This window comes from Phasianus colchicus, chromosome 1 (assembly GCF_987193195.1).
Source record: "Phasianus colchicus chromosome 1, bPhaCol1.hap1.1, whole genome shotgun sequence".
NCBI classification, from domain to species: domain Eukaryota; kingdom Metazoa; phylum Chordata; class Aves; order Galliformes; family Phasianidae; genus Phasianus; species Phasianus colchicus.
Window position 1 is genome coordinate 107,625,705 of NC_143436.1, and position 24,649 is coordinate 107,650,353.

At 45.7% G+C, this 24,649-nt stretch overlaps 1 protein-coding gene and 1 long non-coding RNA gene across 6 annotated transcripts; one reads left to right on the plus strand and one right to left on the minus strand.

Annotated features, from left to right (window-relative positions):
- Window positions 1-415: 415 nt before the first annotated feature.
- KCNE1 (potassium voltage-gated channel subfamily E regulatory subunit 1) lies at window positions 416-17,397 on the minus strand. Of its 4 annotated transcripts, none has more exons than XM_031612630.2 (3): window positions 17,248-17,397; window positions 16,702-17,131; window positions 416-2,972 (listed from the first exon to the last, which is right to left on the minus strand). In XM_031612630.2, exon 3 carries the CDS (start codon window positions 2,927-2,929, stop codon window positions 2,549-2,551), a length of 381 nt encoding a protein of 126 aa, XP_031468490.1. In that variant the 5' UTR covers window positions 2,930-2,972; window positions 16,702-17,131; window positions 17,248-17,397; the 3' UTR covers window positions 416-2,548. The 4 variants fall into 4 exon arrangements, 2 of the variants coding, with proteins under 2 accessions (XP_031468490.1, XP_031468489.1); XM_031612629.2 differs by having other exon boundaries at window positions 16,702-17,146; XR_016466609.1 differs by lacking the exon at window positions 416-2,972 and adding an exon at window positions 14,269-14,325 and having other exon boundaries at window positions 16,702-17,397.
- Window positions 17,398-17,476: 79 nt separating this feature from the next.
- Window positions 17,477-20,296, plus strand: LOC116242055 (uncharacterized). 2 transcript variants are annotated; one of them, XR_004169648.2, is made up of 4 exons: window positions 17,477-17,687; window positions 18,020-18,148; window positions 18,991-19,458; window positions 19,546-20,296. It is a non-coding gene; the product is annotated as an uncharacterized LOC116242055 (long non-coding RNA). The 2 variants fall into 2 exon arrangements; XR_004169647.2 differs by having other exon boundaries at window positions 18,991-20,296.
- The last annotated feature ends 4,353 nt before the right edge of the window (window positions 20,297-24,649 follow it).

The window sequence follows — 24,649 nt, forward strand, 5'->3', positions numbered from 1 at the left end:
GACTTCTATCTCTCCTGTGATCAAAAGCATCCTTTCTAACCTTAATAATCTGCATCAACAGAGCATCCCAAGATGCTCTTTTTGGGTGAGATACCCAACCAATGCCTTGTGCAGAGCCAAAAGACCTTCCTCTTTTGTTGTACTGAACACCAGAGTCAAGCTGCCTGATGAATTGCAAAACCTGCAAGTTTACTTGAGGTGAAGAATTTGTGCCTGACATTTTATTGTTTCTCCTGATCTAGGTGTACTGGGACATATCCCAGTACTCAGGCCTGGCCCTCATTAATAGGATGTAGAAATGTGACGGGTGAGTGGGTGCCCATCAGGTAGAATCGGCGCTCTTTCTGCAAGCTTATGAAACAGCTCAGAAGAAAAACTTCTAAGGCCACAAGCAACATTTGTAATTAATATTTTATTGTTTTTTCACAAGTGAAAAATGTATGGGAAGAAGGAGAAAGACTGAAAGGTAATGTGAAGGTCCATTGTGGGAGTCTACATGTGACACAGAAAGGTGCTTTGTAGCCTGGTTACAGAGAAAAACATTGTGACTAAGGCACAGTGGTTCCTCACTTATTAAAATAAATAAAATGGTAGAGATAAAATTAAAAAAAAAAAAAAGAAGTGGAAGCTAAGTAATGCAGACAATGACCTTGTCACAAATAGCTACACTGAGCCTATTAAAATAAGGTGATCAGCAAGTGCCTCAGCCCAAAATACCTGAAAGCACCTGGAGTGGAAGGAGAGCTGCAGGAGGCAGACCTTTTGAAATGCTTAATGTTCAAAGGTTTTAATGTAATGAAGGCCATTTTTAACGCAGGTTTAAACATTTTCAGCAATGCTTCGTGGGTCTACACCTAGATAACCAACAAGCGAGAGCATTTGTACTCTCACTGAGGGCAGGAAGTAGAAGCAGTATACAGACTGCATGGTGAGAACCCAAAAGGGCAGTGCCCAAGCCAAGAAGTCCACAGTTATCCAAAGCTTGGCTTGGTCTACCTTCCTCTAGCGGAGACAAAGGCTCAGATAATTAAGCCAATAGATATATTCCAAGCTGTTCAAGACACTTAAAACATTGGTCTCACCCTCAGCTTAATGGTAGGCACCATACAAATATATTTTTAAAAATACACTATGTTTTCAATTGTCCTAAGTTTAAGTATCATGGGAAGATAAACATGGCTACTTTAATGAAAGTACAGTGCTTTGCATCCCTTGCCTATCCAAATATTTGGTGGTGATCTGCCCCCACTTTGCCTTTGCCTTGCCTTTGAAGCAACTGCTCTGCATGACTTTTTTTCAAGCCTTTCCCACTTCTTCTCACTCTCTGGTAGTTAAAAATGAGATGTACATCTGTAGAGTAGAAATAAAAAATCCCCTCCTGCCCAGACCATTGCTTCTTTGGTCCCATACAAGAAAGCTACGTTGCTATTTTAAGTAGTGCAGTATTCAGAGCAGCCACATTTCTGCCTGATAGCAGAGACAGCCAATATTTGCTGTTTGAGCAGCAGAGTTCAGCTGCTGCCTTCTCCCTGCAGTTTGTTGTACACAGTCCATGGAAGGAGGGCATATGGAGGACACAGGCAGGAATATCTTGCTGACATGGACCTCACATTGGATAGTTCAAGAAATAAACAGCTGTGCTAAGGGGGCTGCTCTTGGGGGCTGGAGAAACAGCTCATAGGCACACACATAAGCTGCTTTCATGACTAAATAGCAGAGATCTTGAGAAACCAATTTTCACAGTGTGGAAATTCACTTTGCAACCAAAGGCTAGCACCTAGGTCTTCTGCAATAACTAAAGGTGATTGAGACTCACAACACTGTACGTTACTCAGTCCTTGTACAAAGGTGGATATTGCTTCTGAGATCGACCTGGATCCACAAGAAGGAAAAACATAAGTACTCTGCAAGTCTTATCTGGGGTACACAATGTGAGTTAAGGACAGTCACTAAAAAAGTTCCCTCCAAAGTCTACATTTTTCCACAGAAATGATTTTCAGCAAAAATAAAGCAAATCCTTTTTTAAAAAAATTCTATCTCAAAAAGGTACATGATTCTCAGAGAAACTACTCATCCATAACACTGTACAGTTTATATAATGATTATTCAAAAATCCAAAGAAAATCTTTCTGCTACATTTTCTTGGAAGACAATCGTCTTACTTGAAAACAATTGCCTAAACAATACTTGGCTGTTAATATCTCTAGCTTATGCTTGATCCAGTTTGTTTTGAAGTATACTGACTACTGCAAGAATTCATGCTGGCAACACCAACAACTGCATTTCTTACCAGGTGAAGCTGATGAATCTATGATACTCCTATTGGTGTGTCCCCTTCCCTGACCTTACAATGACTGAAACAATGTGGTCAGGCAACTTTGCAGCACCCGAGTCATCACAAACCCATCAGCTTCACTGTCATCTCTGTAATTCAATCTGTCCTAGGCCAGCACCGGGAGCTTGGCAGGTGGGAAGGCAGCTAGCCTGGTTCATAGCAGATATCGCTTGGGTTGTCCCCATGCAAAGTTCAGTCCTTTCTCCCATTTGGCTAGGAAGACTTCTCCTCAGGAATGTGTATGCTTGGCTGCTCTACTGCCAACTGGTTTTCAAAGACACAGCACAGCTTGTAATTTTCTATAAGCTTTGCTTGAAAATATTCCTGGTCCTTCTTGTGCCAAATGTCTGTTGCAATGTACATGTTGTAGGGGTTGTGGGAGTCTTCCAGCCTCCTAGCACGGATATTGGTCACCATGACTCCCACTGTGAAGAAGCCAAAGAGACCGACCATCATCAGCACATAGATGATTTCCAGGCTGCCACCAGTGCTTCCAACTGTAGAGGGGGCAGTGCTATTTGTCTGCTCCAGGTGGTCTTGAAGCAGCTTGGAGAGGAGAATGCTCAGGGCTGTGTCATTAGACAGCACCAACATCTTTTTTCTTCGGTCCTTTGCCCTTCTTTCTTCCCTAGTTTCCCTAGAAAAGAAAAAAAACGAGGAACATGCTGTTAGACAAAGATGTGATACTCTCTGTCTGCCTTACTGGTTCCCCCAGCAAGAAAGCTGTCTCAGAGAGTCAGGGCCTGAGAAAGTGCCTGAGAGGCCTGCTTACTTCCTCCTTCCAAGCAAAGCCAGTGCGGATGTGTCCATCCCCTGCAAATATTTGTCTTAAAAAGCCTTCATGATACCAAGTCCTCAGTCTCCACAAATATAGTCTATTGTGGTACTTTACCGCCCCAGCCATTGGCCACTCACCCAGCACAGGCTACGCTCCTGCTGCTTACAGCCCATGGCTTCTTCCTCAAGCTCCACATGCACCAGGAGTGGCTCACTCCCATGCTACAACAGCTGCTTTTGGTTTTGAGGGTTGTTATCCTGGCTTCCTCTTTCCTATACCAGAACTGAATCTGGAAACAAAACTTCCGTACCTGATATGGAAATAATTTGGTATCTGCAGCATGCATCACGCATCCACCTCTGTTGAAGAGCTTTATCTTCTGCAACCCTTGTGGTTATGGATATACCATACAGAGACTGAACAACCAAACATCTGAGATACATTTATCCCAAGCTTATTTAATGTGAATTCCCACTGGGCATTTGCCCAAAGAGGGTGTTTACAGGGAGTTAACTGCCTACCAAGCAGTGGCTGCTACTGACACGCAAGAAAAACCTTTTCCCTCTACCCTCCCTCTTGCAGGCAGACAGGCCTCCCCTAGGCAGTTCAGTGCTTTCTCCTCCAAGCTAAATTGCTGTGCAACCTGTGTTTTATTGTCTGATTAGGAGAACTTTCACTGGCATTGCTGCAGGAGATGGCTCTGCCGAGAAGCAGTGAACAACCAAAGCCTCCCAGCCACAGCCTTCTGTGCTGACAGCCCTCTACAAGAATGCTTCTCACTACAAGAAAGAAACTCGGTCCCTGGAGCATGTCCAGAGAAGGGCAATGAAGCTGTTAAGGGTCTGGAGCACAAATCTGATGGAGAGTGGCTGAGGGAAGTGGGGTTGTTCAGTCAAGATTCAGGGCAATCCTCATCACTCTCTACAACCACCTGAGAGGAGGTCATGGTGAGGTGGGGGTTTGCCTCTTCTCCCAGGTCACAGTGACAGGATGAAAGGGAATGGCCTCAAGTTGCACCAGGGGAAGTTCAGGTTGAGCATTAGGAAATATTTCATCTCAAGGCTGCCAAGGGAGTTGGTGGATTCAATGTCCCTGGAGGTCTCAGGAGCCATGTGGATGTGGCACTGAAGGACATGGGCAGTGGGCATGGTGGGGATGGAGTGATGGTTGGACTAGGTGATCCCAGAGGTCTTTTGCAAACCTTAATGATTCTGTAATTTTAGGAAGTTGAAGGGTCCTTTTCCCCTTTAAATGTTAGCTGTGAATCTTTTAACAACAACTCTATCACCACTGTAGTCCCAAAGCCTCAACAGCCAGGTAACACAACTGACAATCTCATTACAATGCCTAATTCAAACAGCTCTAGAAAATTCAGACAACAGTTTCTCCCTGTTTTTGCCCTTAACATGTGTGAATCAAGGTACCGTTATTCAAGATAACTTCTGTGACAGCAATCTTGTAATAACATAAGACGGCTGTCAATGCTTTCTACAGTTTTAAATATATGATAGCAGGTCAGCCTGCTAGCAAAAGCTTCTACAGCATGAGTTTTCTGTTGTGGTTTTGTGGTTTTTTGTTTTTTTTTTTCCCTTTGGTTGGTTTGCTTTATTTTGTTTGTAAGAAGTACTGTTATGTTCATTTATAATACATCAAGAATGAAATGAACCCTTGGGCACAAAGCCACCAAAAGACCCAGGCAGCAATTACATCTCTGCGTGAGGGCAGCATTAATGATACATGGCTGGTTGTGCAGGACTTCTATGCAATAGGGATGTTAGCTGTGCACACAGCCTCCAGCTGCTGGTAATGACACTGCAGTGGATGTGAAGTGTCTGGAGGTTTCTCTCAATTGTCTGTGCCTTGTTATAGCACAAATGCTGTAGAAGGAGATGTTGAGAGAGAAGAAATGAGAAAAGAACACTTATCTTGTGACCTCCTGTCCCACATGTGGAGAGAAGTAATTTACTCTGTTCTGTGCTCTGGCAGCTAAATGAATTATGTAATCAATTTAGACATTAATATGATCAAAAATAGTTGTAAAAATTAATTGCTAGTGCAACCGTCTATGCTGATTTTAGCACCAGATTTGTCCAAACCATTTTACTAGATTTCCATGCTGTGCAGTCATGGATTTGAGGCCAGGACTCATTGCAAGTCAGATGCTCAGCCCAGGATGATAATTGTCGTGAGGAAAGTTTTGCTTTCCTCATCACACATTCCCTAGTAACAGCCCACAAATGTCATCAGCTCACACCACCTGAACCCAGACTCCTACTCTTGGTGAGTGAGTGACCTTGGGGAGCTCAAGGGAAGCTTTTGCAGGCTCAGACTCTCACCATTCTGAGCACTTCCTGAGATGAGCTGCCTTTGCAGCAGGAAAAGTAAGCACACATGGGAGCATGCCTTGGTATTTTGGTTTTAAATAGAGATGAGCCTGGGGGTGGCAGAGGGAGACAAAATCCCCTCTACAAACAATATTCTGATCCAACTCATTTCTTCAGTTGCATGAGTCAAAGCTACAGGAAATAACATCTTGGCAGCTTGAGCTCAATAGTTAAAATTCATTCACTTTTCACAGCTGTTTTCAGATCCTTTAATAAGGGAAGGAAGAGAAAAAGAAGCTTAAACCTTTATCTGAGATTACTCCTCCTAAGTGCATAGAATGTGTCAACACTGTAAAATGTAGAACTGCTAATAAATATCATTGCAATAACTACTTGTTGCCAGCCTGGCTCTATCTCCACAGCCACATCAGACTAACAGGCTGAGGGAGGGAAGAAGCACACTCTGGTTCCCAAGAAAGACAGCTCCTCCTGAAACATAAGCAAGCCTAAAGGTCTCATCTACCATTTTATAAGCATTGTTCAGTTCCACTGAAATCCATTTAGAGCTGCAGTACGCAGGACTGGGAAGAACTGATTGTATCACCATCTAGCCCATGACAGATGGAAGTCACAGTGTCCTCAAAACTTTGTTCCCCACTCTCTGCAGATGTCTGCTGATGGGCTGCAAATCATCATCACTGCCCCAGTCCCTTGTGGAGCTCCTCAGAGGAGCTCCACATAAAATTGCGAGCATCCCAAAATCTGTTGGCCATGGGTTGCAACCCCTGTAAGCCACCTTACAGTTGCAGTGTGTGGCAGGTGGTTACACCTCCTGTCGCCTCTATGTTTTGGGGGACAAGCACTGAGCAGTAGTAGTAGTTCTCTGCCTGGTGTTAAGAATGGCCTGGAGCAAACACTGTTAACAGTTCAGCAGCTCTCTCAATGGGCAATGATTCAGAGAGAATTCCCTAAGGTTGATAACAGCCTGAGGTACATCCTGCTCTCAAGTGTGTTGCTGCTTCTCCAGCTGTTAGGCAGGTCAAATGTGCCTCCAAAGCAAAAGTAGAGGGCTCAGTGCAAATTTATTTTTAACACCGAAGTTTCCCAACTGTGCAGATGTACTGCTGGCTTTGCTCAAGCTCATCTTTCATTGAATGTCAATGATGACCTGAGCCACTCCCCCATTGGCTGTGATCCACGGCATCAAGAGTTGAAATGAACAGGTTCTAAGCAGGTGTAGAAGCATGCCTTCAATCTAACCTTAGTGCAGACAGGAGGATCCTAGGACAGTGTTTGCTTTCCTGACTGATGGCTGGAATTGCTTGGGATGCCTTCAGCCTGGCTGCTGTTCCAAGCAAAAGTTTCCCCAGGGAAGTATTTGCATAGGTAGGCTGCTACTTGCAACTGGGGGCTTCAACAACGGGGAAAAAACAATCCAAACCCAACAACAGCTTAGAGCTGTGAAGTATTACAGCTGCAACATGCAAGCCTATGAGATGTCTGTGAGATGCATAGTCTGATTCTGCTTTGGGTCTGTGACGAGACCAAGCCAAACTGGAAGAGCGTGCAGTGCCCAGCTGGGCGCTGAGGCAGTTGCATTCACCCTGCTGAGGAAGTAGGACTGTGACAGGGTATCTCTGCAGAGCTGCAAATTGACATTTGAGTTCAAGCAAAGCAATTAGCAACTGCAGAGCATCTGGCACTTAATATTACTTCTGTCTTCTTTATAAGCATCAGAACTGACTTATGTCTGGCTATTTCCCAAGAAAGGCAGAAGAGTATGAGTCTGTGTGTTGCAAGGCAGGCTGCAGACTGCTCTCCCAACCTAGGTGCCTCTGCACAGAGATCTGAACCAGCTGGAGCAGCAGCCACAGCCCTGCCTGTGCTCCACCTGGGGCTGTGCTGGGCTGGGTCCCAGCAGTGGACCCTCACAGACCACCGGGGTCTAAAAAGTAAAGAGGCGATTTTCTGTCATGTACCTAGAGGATGTGATTCTCAGCTTTGGAGCCCAGTGGGGATTTTTCATCCAATACAACATAGGCAAATTGGTTTGCTTTGACTAGTGGTACCTCTCTTCCCTGCTGAGTTAAAATGTGGTATTATGCAGGCAGAGGTGGATGTTAAATGACAGATGCTTGTCTCCCATTGCCATCTTCTCAGCTCTCCTAAATCAAAGGACCTGTATTTTAATTTATACCAAGCAAACATCTCCAACAATCTCTCTCTCACATTGCTGCCACGAGCATCAGTAACCAAGCAGCAGAAACGGAGACTCCAGAGGCATTTATACGTTTAGAAAATACACTGCAGCAGCAACTTCTCAAGAACTGACGACACACAGAAAAGCCTATTGTACTCTGGCAACAGAAGTCAGCACAGCACATTGCCCACCTCCCAGTTCTGTAAAGCGATTAAAGTTCCTCCAACATTAAAAGGTAATATATTTCCTGACCTCATTTCTCTGCCTGTTCATTAGAGGGATGGGTAGGTCAGACAACAGCTTTCTGGAAAGCAGAGCATTGCACAAGATAGACTCCTTTGGTCCCTTCAGCTCCTGGATATGTGTGCAACAGCACAGCATGATGCAAGGCTAGATGTGAGATGGTACAGTAGAGCAGCCCAGAAGCAAGTAGAGTTCTGGGGATGGATCTGCAGTTATGCACAAGTTGCATGCATCATCTGCAACCCCTAACAAATCTTAATCCTTTCCCCACCAGCCCTCAGGCCACCCATCACTGCCCACTTAAGGTCCCTGTGCTACTCTAAAATACACCACTTGTACTGAGGGTACAATCACTTCTTCTCAAAAGCACCAGGTAGATATCTAGTCTGCTTCCACACACCATATACATACCATACTATTTTGAAGTGAAAAACCCAGCAACCACACCAAACAATATTCAGTGAAGTTTATCCTCCCAGATGCAGCTGCCTTGGGCTCACACCCAGTCTGACAGAGCAGACAAAAACTGTCGTGACTGCAACGGCAAACAAAAACTGTCGAGTGAAAGCCTTGCTCCCCCTTCTCCTTCATCAGTTCAGCCCTGCAACGTTTGCCATCAACCCCTGGTCTCATCCCCAGCCCAGTACACACCTGGCAACAAACCTTGTCTGGATGCAAGGCTCCAAGCCTTCCTGGGGGAATTGAAGGTGTAAGCCCAGGGAAGACCACGAACTGTCTGCAAGCCCAGACACAACTGTCTGCACGTTGGTTTCTGGCTCCTGCAGGGACAGCAGCTAGGCTGTTACTGTCCCTATTCCTGGGATCAGTGCAAAAGGTAAGAGGCAAACAGGAAAATATACAGGCTGGGGGAGGGCAGTAGCCTGTGGCAAGGGCCAGCCTCCTGCTGCAAGGTGTGGGCACTGGCCGTGGGTGCCAGGTAAGTGGGAGGTACTGGGGGCAATTGCAGGTGGGACCCAGCCCTGGTTGGTGCTGCTGTGGGGTGCTGGTGAGGCAGCATGAGGGGAAGTACTTTCAGGGCTTCTCCTTCAATACAATACCAACAGCTTGGTCTACGGGACACTGTCTGACTCCCACCCATCACCCCAAAAGAGCTGTCTTCCATGTGAGAAGAAATGTCTGCCATCACCCCTTAGCTAAAAGGGAGTCATTAAAGAACATCTGGAACCTCTAAAATGAATCTAATAGCTTTCCAGGGCAGCTGCATTTAAACACGTGCAGACAGTGCTGGCAGTGTGTGATAATGAGCTCTGGAGTGCTGTGCAGTCCCCCCAGGCATACCCCAACCAGGGACAGCAGCAGATCCAGCTTACCTCCACTCTACTGTGCTGCTGCTGCCAGGGTGACAGCTGGAGAGAAGTGAGAGGATGACTGAGGTATTAAAAGGAATGGGTGGAAGCAGTGTCTTAACATCTTCTCCTCTTTCCTTTCAGGAGCTTTGTTCTATGCTTTTGGTGCAGCGGGGGATATAGTCCCCACTTTCTGAGCAGCCTGATGGAGCCATAGGCGTCTCTGCTTATTGCAGGGGTGTTGAACCAGGTGGCCTTTAAGGGTCTCTTCCAACTCAAACAATTCTATGACTATGATTCGTTGTTCATGGCATTGCTGTGTCCCATTGAGGAGAAGACTGGAAGATTGTTAAAAAAAAGATTCCTGAAGGTTGGGCAGTGGCTAGTTAGGGAAGCAGTGCACTGCTTTGTGAGCAAATTAGTCAAATCCTCCAGCAATGCAGAGGGATCAAAATAGGGTGCACCTAAGAGTGCTGTGTCTGCAGGTGGAGAAGACAGGGTCTTGCATGCTCTCTTCTCTGTTTCTGAGCAGTATGGGCACACTTAAAGGTGCACTCTAAAACTGGAGAGGGTCAAAAAGGAGGTGAGGGAAAGAGGAAGAGAAAAAGGAGGACACACATTACCAGAGACAGCAGACAAGGAGCAGTCAAGTCTTGCTTCCTCTTTACAGGAGAAATTTGGGAGAAAATTAGATCACTTCCTCTTCCCATGGCTGAACAGTCAGGAACATGTTGGGAAAGAGGAATGCTGCTCGGTGTGGGCTGGCAGCTGTAACCTTTGTTTCAGTGAGAGCTGCCTCGACACAGACAAGGCACACAAGTCATTTTGAGCCAAGGTTCAGTGAGAGCTGAGCCTCAGCACTGTGTGCAGGCTTGGCACCACAGTACAAAAAGGACATAAAACTATTAAAGTATCCAAAGGAGGGCTAGGAAAATGGTTAAGGGTCTGAGTGCAAGGTGTGTGAGGGGCAGCTGAGGCCCGTCGGTGTGCTCAGCCCAGAGCAGAGGAGCTGAGGGGAAGCCTGATGGCGGCTGCAGCTCCTCACAGGGAGCGGAGGGGCAGCGCTGAGCTCTGCTCTGTGTGACAGCGACAGGGCCCGAGGGAACGGCATGGAGCTGTGTCAGGGGAGGGCAGATGGGGGTCAAGGAAAGGGTCTGCACCACAGGGCGGTGGGAGTGGGACGGGCTGCTCAGGGCTGTGGGCACGGTCCCCAGTGCTGGAGTTCAAGAAGAGTTTGGAACTGTGCTCTTAGACACGGGTTTGATTTTGGGTGGTGCTGTGTGGAGCCTGGAGTTGGATTCAATGATCCTTGTGAGTCCCTTCCAGCTCGGGATATTCTGTGGTTCTGTGTAAGCAAGGATTGATTTTGAAAGATCTTGAGTTATGTGTGACATCTCTCTTCCACTTCCATGAAACCTCCACTACAGCTGGGTGGAATGCATTTTGTTACACAAGACCAAATCCATTTTATTTTCTTTAGAAACATCCACGTAACCTCTATTTGACTTTGGTGGGACCTGACAGGCTGATTATTTTTTTAATATAACAAAGGTAATATACAAAAGCTAGGCTCAAAGCCACAGAAACACTTTGCCCTCCCTGATCTGTCAATACCTGTAGGTTTCATTTTGTTCACTGTAATGACGACATGTGGAGTAACTGGATCCCTCAGAAAGTAAATGCATCACATCTCTTGAAGGTGGTAAAGGACGTTTCACAAGTATAGGAGTGTGCAGATCTCTTGAACCCATCTTTCTGATGGTGATAGAGAAAATTTTTAAATGGGTCTTAGCATCATTTTGAGGAAAGAAATGGCGTAGCAGTTGTGGGAAGCAGAGAATATAGGTTGTTCTTTCAATGAGTCCATGTTCTGTCTTAGAAAGGCTGCTCCTGTGGCTTTCATACATGAGGAGATAAAGTCTAATATCCAGGAGATCATTATCTTTGGCACTTTCCCATGCATATCACATTAATCTCTCAAAACCAGAGGAAACTACTGGAAAGTTGCACAAACTCTTAGTTGCAGAGTTTTACTGGGCTTGCTACCAAAGCCCTGAGCAGAAACAAAAGAGCTCAAAAGCGACTCAGACGGTGCCTTTTGTCTTCTGGGGTCTTGCATTGATCTGAGCTGGGTTCAGCTCATCTCTGTTTCCTCACAGCTGGCCAAGGGATGGACAAATGGGACCCCAGTCCCATGCTCCATTCCAAGAAGGAATTCCCACCACATGGCATTGGTCTGGCCCTTGGGGACAACCTCTACTTCAACCCGAACTCTGTGGAAATGACTTTAGATGGGGGTTATCCAAGCCATGTTCCAAAGGCTGGGTTTTCAGGGAAGCCATAGCGTGGGCTTTCAAGCAAATAAAGCTCGAGTTAGCGAGCCAACTTTAAAAGTACCCAGAATCATGTGTCATATTTAGCAAACCTAATTAGTGACACTAATTCAATCACTGCTATCCAAGCACCAACTCAAATGCATCCAATTCATAAAAGCCAGGACATGGACCAACTGCTTCCCACTTGTGCACGACTCTGCCATTACACAGCCACAACACAGAGGGTCACTTGGCTGCAGGAGCAGGAGAAATGCCACAGTCAGACCCACAGCTGCTCTCATCGGCATAGCTGCAGCAAAGAAGAGAGAGCTGCATGGATTTACACCAGCTGGGAAAGTAGGTTTTCAGTTTGCAGTCAGCCAACCAAATATAATTTAGACTTTGTAAAGCCACAATGTTACATTACGAATGTGCTGACACCTGCAGCATTTGGAAAAGTCAGCGTATGGAGAAGTTTCCAGCCCTCTATAGCAAGGTTAAACACAATTCCCTTCCACTGAAGAGTAATTCCTGGATACTGGTAGAGGCACAGTGTTACATTTTTATGATGATGATTCAAATGAGTCATCTCCAATCAACAAGCAATCATTGCTTTAATGACCAGACAGGGAAAATGCGGTTTAGCGGTGACTGACACTGCAGTTTCTTCTTCTGACTGCTCTCTAAGCACTGTGGGAAGGCTGTGTCACGAGCTACAAATTTGTACCCAGCCCTGAATGTATCTCCCGAGAGCTGGCTGTGGGTACCAGCTCCAGCAGGACCTGTGCAGCAGTTTCTGCTCCTTCCCAATGACAGTGTTGCAGACACTCTGTGTTTCTGCTCCGTGCTTGGCAAGCAAGTGGCCACATCCCAACAACCACCAGCAGCACTGGCACCCAGCAGCGGGGCATGCTGCTTTCTGAATATCCCATTCCCAGTCCTAGGGATGTGGGAGGCTTCCTTGACCAAGGAAGGGAAAAGGGTCATTTTCCTCTGAGCAGTCGTGGAGCAGCACGGGCACACCCAGGTCAGCCTGAGAGGCACTGCCTTGGAAAGTAGGTGATGTGGCTAACAGCCCCGTGGGGAAGCAGTCTGACCCTTATCTTCCATTTCTGATACAACTGCTGTAACCTCAGAGCCACTACCAGCAAACTAAGAGCTGGTGACCAAAAACACATGCTTCAAGAAGTGCAATCCTGTCCATCCTACAGACACATACTGTGCTGTGCGCACATCTCCAGGACTTGGGGCTGAGGAGAGACAGGACTTGGCATCCTCGGAGCAGATTGGTCCAGCGCTCACATTGATCACAGCTCACAGTGCCTGAGAGACCTTCTCTGCTCCACTTCTAAGAAGAAAGGGCAGGAGGAGAGCAGAGATCTCTGCACTGCCATGAGTGGCCAGAAGGAGCCATGTGCAGAAGTGGCTCCCCACATCTTCTTGCTCAGGGTGTCTACCTGGGATGAGGTGCTCGTTTGCTCTAAGGGCTTAAAAAAGGTGGGGCTATACACACCTTCCAAAGTAAAGGACTATCTTAAGATTCAGACACTCCGACAGAGGATTTAAAGATGCTATCTGAAGTTTTCACTTAAATCAGGTGCAAGTGCCAAAGCTATATACTCATAAAAATAAATCATTATGAGCAAAGAGCAAACAGTGCAGTGGAAAAGCACCTCAGACCTCCACACTTTTATAATAGTGACATACTAACTCTAATTAGTGGATGGAAAATACTGTAAACTTTCTCCTCCTTTGGAGTTCATGAAAGTTGAAACTTGCAAAGAAATCAAAATGACACACTTCCAAAGAGCTTATACACAGCAGATGGTTTTATCTGCAACTCCATGTGCAGGCTCTGCTGCTGCAGCTGGAGGCTGAAGGATGGTGGAGTGCACTGCCCAGCGCAGCCTGAGCTTAGGATCCAAGAGGAGCAGCAGTGGCCTGGCTGAGTGAGGGGCTCCAGGAGAGAAGGGAACCACAAGGATTACTGAGTTCAACTCCAGGTTCCATACAGCACCACCCAAAATCAAACCCTATATCTGAAGGCATTGTCTGAACTCTCCTTGAACTCAGGGCCTCCACTCTGCTCCTCTGCTCTGCTCTGAACAGACACTCCTATCTCCGTGTCTGGCAGAGAAGGCGACTCAACCCAAGAGTGTCAGCACTGCACAAGGGAGCCCCACACTGGGGAAACAGAAGGACATAACATTTACCTGTGCCCTGTTCGGAGTTGTATGCTGTGCCCTACCGTGCCCACAACCCAGTCTCCTCACATCACACTGATTCCTATGGCAGTCGGACAGCCTGCCTGCAGCAGACAGACAGCCTGCCCACTGCTGTGTGGACCAGGTGGACACATGGTCAGGAGAAAACTTGACAAACTGTAATCCTGACTCCATCAGGTGGCAAAACTCAAAGGTTGTGTTCACAGAGCACTTATAAATGAGCTAGATCCCCTGGTATTCAAAAGTCTACAGCCATTAATGGTAGGGTCCTTCAGGCACAGCAGAGGTGGTTTTGTATAAGCCATGACCCACAGAGAGCCACAGTGTCAGGCAGGGAGGTTTTGGGAAGCCACAATAGAATCACTGCATTGTTGGAGGCTTATTCATTCTCCTGATATTTAAGGTATCGAAAACCTGAGAGGTTTGCATTGCTCTTCTTTTGGCAGTAGGTTGCTTAAGCAACAACAGTATTGAACCTTTTACTTTTCCAAGTCCAGCCAACACAGGAAGAGTTTCATACCCATGTTTTTTGTCAGCAGGTCTCCCCATTCACCAAGTAGAAATGGTTTATGCTCAGAAACCAGTTTTGCTGGTGGTGCTGCTGGAAGAAAGCAAGATCAGAAATCCTTTGCTTGTACAATAGCACTAGCTGTCTGAACATCCCTTCCAATCTGCCAGAAATTTGCACAAAATTGCTAGGCTAAGGCATGAGAGGAGGCTTTGCTGTGCACTGGGAAGGAGATTATCAAAATTTCACCTATTCAGAAAAGGTACCAGGTCATGGGGGAAGGGAAATCTTATATCCTGGGAAGTCAAAATGCAAAATACCTTTCCAGTCATTTAGGTGAAATAATGAAAGCTGTATCCCCACACATGCCACCCACAGCTTCCTGTGCTTGCAAGCAATGTGAGGTCCAGCTTTGCCTGGGTTATCAAGGAAGGCTTTCAAAGGCAGTGCTATTCCTGGCTTTTTTGTTCTTTTCTTCTTTTAAAGAAGCTGTGTGTTTTACAGTCAGGTATAGATAAGCTTCTCCCCAGAAGCAGGCACGCATATCTCCTTGCTATGCCTTTTTTCCCCTTGAGCAAACACCAGAAGCAAGCAGCATAAGCAAACTGCCACCCTCCAAACCCTGAGATGCTTGGTGTTTCTGGCTCACTGACCTGTGGCTGCCTGCCTTGGGACATGCTCCCTCCGGGCTCACAACTACACTCCTGCAGCCAGATCTGAAGTACCAGCACAGATGTACACTGTCCTAAGCCTCTCATCTCTCCTTATCCCAGTTTCGCACATATTCAACCATGTTAGCATGAGCAAGCTTTCTCCTAGGGCAAGGAGCCATTGCTGTTCCCAGAAGTGCCCGGTTGCCTTCTTGGGAAGGTGGAGGGAGAGCTGGGCTTGTGGTTGATTTGTGCTCAACGGAGAAGTTGAGTGGAGGTGGGGACTCAATTTTTCTTCAGCTGAAGGGAACCCACATGGTTCTGAATATTAGATAGCTGCTTGGGCTACATAACAGCTAATGTGCAGCTTTATAAACCAAAGGGCAGGACAATTCCTTGGTTAGTACATGAGCATAGATGGAATATGTTTCTTCTGCAATTGCAGCCAAATAGAAGGAAATGAAGTCCTGGAGCCAGCACTTTCCAGCAGGTTGCCCTTCACTCTGTCAAGTATTTCAGAGGAAAAGGGCGTGGGATGACTCAGAATAAGGGAATATCTGAGAGGGCACTGAGCATCTGAAATGCCTTGAAGCAATGTGATTCATTTCTTCCAGAAAAGAATGACCACCTCCTACATACAAACAGCTGTAAATGACCATTTCTTTTAATCCATTTCTTTGTCTTATAGTGGCCAGAGCACATGTTTAGGGAAAACTGGTAAGAAACTAGTGTTGGGCTGTGTTACTTGGTACAGGCCCTTGGCTACCAGCAGCCACTGCTGCAGCAGGTTCTCCATTCAGACAGCCACTGATGACTCCCTGCGTCTTGCTGAAACTAGAGATGAGAGCAACCTACGTAAACTAAGAACGCACTGAAAACATCTAGGAATTTTCCTAACAAAAAGGATTGTGGAACAACAAATGCCAAGGTAGCATCAAACAACCATTCCTCTGGTTGGACCTTTCAGCTTTGCTAAGGTACTGATCCCACTGGTGCATTCATAATGACGCACTGCCACTTAACCATAAGTGCACTGCAAATAATAAGACAATGACCATAAATTCTTCTATGATAATAACACTGCTCAGCATGTGTTGGGTTCCTTCCATCCCCTAGGACTTCTTACACCCTGCCTCTCCCCACCACGCCTGAGCATTCCCAGCTGTGCTAAAATGGCTGCTGCTACTTTGTTCTCTGGTCTAAAGGCAAAGCACAGAGTTATGGAATCATCTAGGCTGGAAAAAGCTTTTAAGATCATAAAAAGTCCAACCATCCTACCAAAAGTCACACCACTAACCCACGTCCCTTAGCACCACGTCCACACATTTCAGAAGTACCTCTAGGGATGGGGACTCCACCACTTATCTGAACAGCCCATTCCAGTGCTTGACCACCCTCTGTGTGAGAAATTCTTCCCAATAGCCAGTCTAAACATCCCCAGTGCAATTTGAGGTCGTTTCCTCACATCCTATCACTTGTCACTTGAGAAAAGAGTCCAAAACCCACCTCACTGCAGCCTTTCAGATAGCTGTCAAGCAGGTTGCAGGACTGATGGAGAAGAAATGCTGCATGTACCAAAATCACCATCAAATTTCTCTTCCCTTTCAAATAAGAGCACTTTTTGGCTGTCATCTACCTGCAGTGGGTGTCCCCAGCTGCCTGTGGATGCAGGAATGCCAGTCAGCAATGCGTCAGGGGTCAGTGCTGGCTGTGCTGGCGTGGGATAGAAGGAGGCTGCCCACGGGCACGAAGCATAACTAGACTTGCCGTGGGCTGAAGTTATGCAAATTTACTTAATCAGCATTTAACTCCTTACCTCAGAGCAGGGCTGGCGATACAGGGTGAGGAGGAGATCGGTGATAAGAAGTTTAACACAAAGTCTGGTACTCAGCCGCTCCTTTCTTCAAGACAAACTCCTTTTCTTCCTTTCCTATGTTAGCATCGTGAGTTTTAATCGCAACTTCCTCATAGCAGAGATCTCATTTTTCATTTACCTCAAAAACCTCTCGCAGAGTTTGGGCATGATATAATTAGAGGCGATGATGATAATTAATCGATTTTGAAGTTGCCATCTCTCTCCAGTGCATTTAATGAATGTCAGTGATAGAGCTTCCCACAAGTGCCAGAGGCTGTAGCTCCACCTAATGACATTGCTGAAAGTGAACCTTGAATGCATGCTGAAAGAGATTAATGATGGTAGATTCTGGCTTCATTGTCAGTGATCTGGAGATGCGAGTCCAAGGCTCCTGCAAAAGACAGAGCTGGAGAACATATAAGCTAATGGTTTGCGTGGCTGGTAGACAGGCGCAGTAATGGGGAGAGGCATACTGAAGCGTAGCCCAAGAGTTTCATGTCAACCCACTGAAATGCATGGCTTGGTGATTAGTAGTATCTATACCGCCCGCCTTGAAAGCTCAACTTGTTGACCTGCTTGGTTTCTCACTGCGCAGCCACAAAAGAAAGAGGGACAGAGCTGCACCAGCAGCGCCAGTGAGCAGGAGGCTCAGGACAAGGACTCAAATGTTCTGGTAGTTTGCTCACAGCTGGGCTGACAGTTGTGACCTCAAAGGCACACCCACAGAACCTGATGGCTTCCTCAGAGCTGTGAAATGTTTTTATTCCACACCACTGGGTCCCACCCTGGCAAGGGAGCAAAAATGTGCTTCTGCTGCCAGCCCAGAGGAGGGTGTTGCTAGAGCTCAGACTCCTGCTTCTACCACCTCCACAACTTCTATCCCTAATAAATTCTACTACACCCAAATCAGAAATGCACTCACAAGAGCAGAAGCTTTGGGCCTGCAGGTTAGTGGAGTCTTGATGCAGAGCAACACGCTGTCTCCTGCCTGACTCATCTTCTCATGCCTTCCTCACTCTGGGGCTTTGGTTATGCATTCATACACGTTTTAAATGTGCACACGTGAACATTTTTTCTACACATAACATATTTGTGTTACTTTGGGCATTTCCTTTCCTCTTAAACAAACAATCCTTCTTAGTTTTTGAATTCTCTCCCACTCAGAACAATAGTCTAGGCTTGGAGAAAAACTGTCCCTCCTTAGATCAGACTGTCATGCATTTTTAATAGCAATAAATAAGGGGCTATTGCTAAGCTCAAAATTTCCATTCTCTCTCAGCCAACAGCAAGGCTGAAGCCCATTCTGGCTCTGTCCTGGAGCTGGCATCCGTGACCTCATTTGCCCGTGCCCTCTGTGTGCCATGTGGGATGAGCCACAGCCTGTGGATAGCATCTCCTCAAGCAAACGGTGAGGTGACCTTAGCCAGAGTGTTTGTAAAATGCATCTGTCCCTGGAGGTGTTCAAGAAGCATGTGGATGTGGCACTGAGGGACATGCTCAGTGGGCATGATGGGGGTGGGCTGACAGTTGGACTAGGAGATCTTGGAGTTTTTCTCCAATCTTCATGATGCTGTGATTCTCTTCTATGATTCTAAAATGGCTGGAATTGAATATATACATTAGCATCACTGGAATTAAATTAAATGCATTAGCTGGTAATTAGCAGTACTAATAATTTTTAGCTGGTAGCTAAAAATGGAGTTTCAGAGTCACACGCATAAAGATGCTCAAATATGGGCTGCCAAACACTCCATCACACCAAGGTGAGACCCTTGTGCCAAGCAGCAGGCCCGTTTTATTTAGAAAACTGGATGTAGTTCTAACAAACATTTTCCTTGAGCAGTGGTATTGCTGACCATGCCATTCATAATATAGTGACTAACTGATTTACTAATTTTAAGCCTACTTTGTTTATTCCACACCAGGAAATGGAAAATGTGAATTCCTGTTGTTCAGCTCCTGCACCAGATATAGTACATAATTTCTTTCATTTGGAAAATTTTGTTTCCAAACAGTATCCGTTATTCAAAACGTGTTAATGCAACAAATGTACCAATCCAAATAGTTTCCAGCAGATCTCACCAAGAGGATGTTTCTTTTTTTTTTTTTCTGGTGCTAAGAACAGCTCTACTCATGACAAAAAGCTCCTGTTAGCGTCATCTTTTATCTCCAATGTTTTAATAAATAAATAAATAATTGAGGTTCTTGTTTGCCCAGAAGTTATAACCATCAGTGATTCACTTTCTGCAGGTGTCATATGGACAGCTTGGTCAGTGGGGACCTTGGGAAACTACTCAGATATTTTAGCACTTCAGTCCTAAGTACTTCATCTGAATCTAAAGCGCTTGGTTTGAGCTTCGTGGTGCACTGCATCCTGAGTCTTCAGCTGCCTGAGTTTCTGTCCCTTCCTACCTCATGCCAGTCACCCCTGCCAATGGAAGTGGGTTGAAGCTTGATGGTCTTTAAAGTCCATTCCAACTGAAGCGGTTCTATGATTCTATAATGATTTCCTCAATGGTCCACTGATGAGCAATCAAAACAAAACCCCCAGGACACCAGAGGCATCCTAGCAGCAGCAGGTCTCAGGGATTCCCATGGCTCAGGGAGCCCGTCCAGATTTCCTGACACTGGGTGCCTATGATCAAGGCTCCTGGATCCTCACCATGGGGCAGTGGAAGGCTGGGAGGTGGATGAATGCCTGAAATCTTTCCATAGAAGGTACCAGTTGTTTGTAACTCTCCTCTACTCAGCTCTGCTCTAGCAAAGCTGATCTTTAATATCTTCAGTGTTTCTCATTCTTCACAGAAAGTAATAATGCTTCTGATGGCAAATAAATTAAACACATTGACAGCCATGACTTAATTTTGGAGATGAGACAGCATCAAAAAGAAAAGAGTGCCTTAAAGTAGAGCTTTCCAAGACAAAGCAGCAGTGTGAAAACAATACCTTCACTCGCTCCATCACCATCGATATCATCTTAACACTACAAATCCAGTTCAAATTAACTCCTTCAGGTTTCCACAGAAGAGAAAAATCTTCCAGTGGTTTGTTTTCTTTTAATCTCACCTGCTTAATAAAGCCAGCAGGTACTTGTAATCTGAATGCTGCTGTGTCACACTTAGTGAATGACCCAGGACATCAAAATCGCTTCAAGCCAACAAGAAACAAAACCCACGTTGACCCTGTCCCTCCTGATGAAGATAACAGAGCAAACTCATACCTGGCCAATAGTAAACAAACCAAGATATCTATGCTTTTAATGAATGCTGCAGCACCAAGGGATTAGAGGGACCAAGGAATAAATAGGTCATCAGCTTGGGGCAACTATAGAGATGCTAAGATGGAATACGCACTGATGAAGCTACAGATGCTCCATTTGCAGTAACTGCTATGTGCTGGAGGAGGCAGGTGGTGGTGAAAGGACCTCACCTATACTATCTCCCACCTTGGGCTGGGTGCCTCGGCTGCCACGTGCTGCTGCCATTTTATCATAGCACCTTCGTGTGAGTCCGCCCTTTTGTTTAAAGGTTTCCTTTCTTCTGCATGGCCATCATTAAATTTTACAGATTATAAAAGTTCATTTAAAGTGCAGATTTGTACATGCATTCCATTTATGATTTGCTGCATTCAGCATATCTTGCTGCTGGTAGGCATAACTACCACTGGAATAAAGGTCATGGACAACAACTACCGCCAAGCTATGAAACACTGCATGGGCAAACTTTCTGGACAGACATGACCCTTTGATTTTATTTATAGAAGAGGAATACCAGGCAGGGCACTAGGTACTGGAGTATCTCCCTTTAACCTCAAACTTGCATGAACCAATCTAGTTGTCTGTAAAATATACAAAACTGTTTTCTTTTTTTTCCAAACTCCAGGGCCAGGTGCCTATGCCAGCTGCCACGTAAAGAGTCCCCTCACCCAGAACCTGGCCAACAAAATAAAAATCCCCTGGTGCTTCAGTTTGTTTGATAGTGCTCCTATTAACTAATGCTAAAACAATGGAAATTGTAGACTCGTTTGAGTGGAAGAGACTGTTAAAGGCCATCTGGTCCAAGCCCCCTGCAGTGAGCAGGGACACCTACAGCTCCATCAGGTGCTCAGAGCCCCATCCAACCTGACCTTGAGTGTCTCCAGGGATGGGGCATCCACCGCCTCTCTGGGCAACCTGTCCTTATTATGCTCTAATACAAGTATGTTATTTGGAGCAAAAGGACTTTAGGCCTGCCTCTGTCACCTCTTCCTGTGGTTGCCCATGTGCAGGGACATCTCTTCTGCTCCATTTTCTATCATGACAAGTAATTGTAAGGAGAAGAATCTAAGAAACAAAGAAAAGGGGTAATTACCATTAAGATGCTTGCATTACACTCCTTCACCTGGCAGCAAGGACATTCCAGCCAAAAACCAGATGAATAAATTCTGTGGATCTAGCCCTGACCCTTTGAGTTGCCAAAGGACAAATAGAATCACAAAATCATAGAACATCTGCAGTTGGAAGGGACCCGTAGGGATCACCAGTTCCAACTCCTGTGTACAACACAGGCATCTGATTTGCCAGTAAAGGAAAGGATCACAGGAGGCTCCCACAATGGCAGGTTTGGACTTCACCCAAATGCAAAGGCTGCACTAAGATGGAGCCGGCTAATTGTGTCACCATGAAAGCTGGTGCTGATATGATTCAACAGCAGATGAGCTCAGGTGTTTAATGCAGGCAGATTTCAAGTGCGTTCATGGTGCTCAGCTAATATCCTGAAAATATTACTGCTGCAATGGACAGACTGGAGCACAGAGCCTGAAAAGAATTTGGAGCTCTGTGAACACACCTTACAGACGCATCAGAACGTCATCTGATATTTTCTATGTTTAAAAAGCACTTTAAAAGCTTCAGCACAGCCAAATATAATTTTTTACCTATGAGAGATGTTTTAAACCATTACCCAAAGCACAGAGTGGAGGAAATTTCCTACAGATACACACCCCACAGCTGGATTTCTGGAACATGAAAATAATCCCCCCAAATGACAGAAGCATTGCAGGAAGACAGGGCATTTTTCTCTCACAATTCTCTCCCTTATTTTGCTTCACAGCTCCACGTCAGTTTTCTGAGCACGGATAAAGAAAAGGCCCTTTATTTCTTTGTCCTGGTTAGAGGCACTGTAGGCATCTCTCTCACATCCGGCTATCATTTATCATCTTCTCTTCTAAGTTCCACACACCTGGCCAGACCTCAGGACTATCTGCTGCCTAAATTCCCCGCGTGGTTCCTGTCTGCAGCCCTCTTTGTGGAGTTTGTTTGTGGCGTTGGTGCAGAATTCGCTGCGCCATCTGGCATTGTGTAATCAAGTGGAGCACAGGGAAATTGAGAAGTCTGGAAGCAAAACAGCTAGCATCTGCAGATACCAGGCAGCCTCATCGCCAGCCAAGCTGGGGTGTCATTGGCAGAAGCCTGCCATTTCCAGAGTCAGGCTCGGAGATTTTGCAGTGTCAGCTGAGGAAGTGCTTGTTTTTAAGCTGACTGGTGCTGAAAGATTTGATTAATGACTGCAAAATGGCAGCCTTCTCACTCCCTTCATCCCAGGTACCAAGTGACAGCACCCCTGGTGTAACGAGCAACCCCATGGGCAACAGAGCTAATTCTCCTCTTTGGTGCATTTCCTTTTCTGCCAGCAGTCAGCATCTATTTAGATGCACAGGCTGTGCCGCGTGACTCAGCTGACCAGATGAAGGCACCCACTGGGAGGAAATGGAGGCCCTGGCATCCACAGCCCTGGCCGTGCTTCTTGCTGCTTCCACTACCTCACACAGCCCAGCCCCTACAAGTGGCACAACGATGGGACTTAGAACAATTCTCATCTACCCGAGGGTATAAAAAATGCAAGCCAAGACTTATTCAAATGCACATTAGAATAGGACCTATCTTGCCAACTGGAGTCTGACTCTGGAAAAAAAACTTTTAGAAGTATAGCTAAGAAAGGCCTAACCAAAAGCTTCATTAACACGATAGGTACTAAACAAGCATTCATGAAGAGGCTGTAAATGCCCTGTCCTCTACACCATCACAAAGACGCACAGCTGCTCTTTACTGCCATTACTGTTGTGTGCCTTCTAGTTTAGTGCTTGTCCTCTGACTGAAAGCTGTCCCAACTGCTACCTATATGGCAAATATACCTCCGACTGGAAGAAAGTCAGCATTGCCATCACTCCCTCAAGGAAGCCCAAACCAGCACTGCTAGGCTCAGTATCACTTAAATACTTGAGCAGAGGCCTATTATAAGATATACTTTGCATCCCTTTATTTCCAGTAGACTTCATTCTTAAGTATTTCTAAGTTGCTTCAAAAGCTGGGTAAGTCAAAGCCAGGGTACAGACTGGGGCCCGTTCCACCAACACCTTACTTGTGACCTATTATTCTTCTTGACTTCCTCTATATCTTCTCTCATTCTTGGGTATCCGATCTTCTCTACTCACACTGTAGCTCAAAGCTGCTCAAGGCAGAGACTTCCTTGAGCCTGGTGTTTGTAAAGCACATGCGTCATTGTGAACAATTAATCACAGCTTTTAATCTCAGCAGTTCTTCTTTCCTCCTCCACACAGCCCACACACCTCCCACAGCTCTTAAGAATCCTGATGAGCAATGTCCCTAAAAAAAACACAGCAACACTTTGCTTCTTCAAGAATGGAGGCATTCGAGGCCAGGCTGGATGTGGCTCTGGGCAGTCTGGTAGTTGGTAACCCTGCACATAGCAGGGGGGTTGAAACTAGATGATCATTGTGGTCCTTTTCAACCCAGGCCATTCTATAATTCTTCCTTACTGATATTCCCTAATACTGGGCGTACACAAAATGAGTACCAGATGGCTCTGGCAATTGGGTATATAAGGTAGACAAGAGGTTAAGCACTGAGCAGTACCATTCTGGAAACCTTTGGGAACAGAGAGAAGTTACAGGACACATGGATGAGTTAGTACATTGACATACTCCATGGAGAAGGATTGGATATTTAACTACCAACCAACACAACTCTCCCCTCAAACACAGTACATTCTTTTCCTGAATGATACCATAGACTGACAAAGCATGGAAACTTCTTGTTAAATATTTCTCCCACACAGCACAATTTGGCAGAGAGATTAACAGCGTAATGTAATGCACCTTCTTTTTAATCTCATGTAAAAATTCTAGCTGCTGAAACACTGCTTAATCAGCAGCTTGTCATTAGAACCGCTCCTCAGCAAATGCTTACTGGAACACTGTGTCATGCTTGGAAAGATTTTTGACCTACCTACAGGAGCTCTATTATAACAGCTCTAGCCTGTAATTAAGGCTATATCAAAGTTTCTATCCTGTAATATTGCTCTAGAAGGAGAAAGTACACAGAATTACCTAGAAAATTCGAGGTTACACACGAAATTGCTCAGGGTATCATTTCATACAGCTGAGACTTCAAACTCAATACTTGCCATGACTCACCCAAGTGAATCCAAGACCTCGCTGTCAGGTGCAGCAGCTCCTTCTCCTTTCTTGCAGTCTTCACACAGCTTATGCTGTATTTTCACGAGCTGTTATCTCACCTTTCCTCAAGGTATCTAAGGCAGTAGGTCTCCACTCACTCTATTGGTCCTTCAGCACAGACAGGTTAGCTTTCCCCTGCCTACAGCGAGCACGCTGCATGCATTTAAGCACATTTTCTCATATGCAGCACTCTCTGATCCAGTCCATCAGACAGGCCTAGCTGAACCAGACATGCACATACATGTACCTGCTTTCAGAATGAATTGTTTCCTCCATAAAACTTGAGAAGATCCCGTACAATGCTCAAGTCCTTAACTTGCAAAGCAAGCTATGAAATTACATTTGCTTATACTTCTTACAAGAATGCCATGGCTGTACCTTAAAAAATAGATCC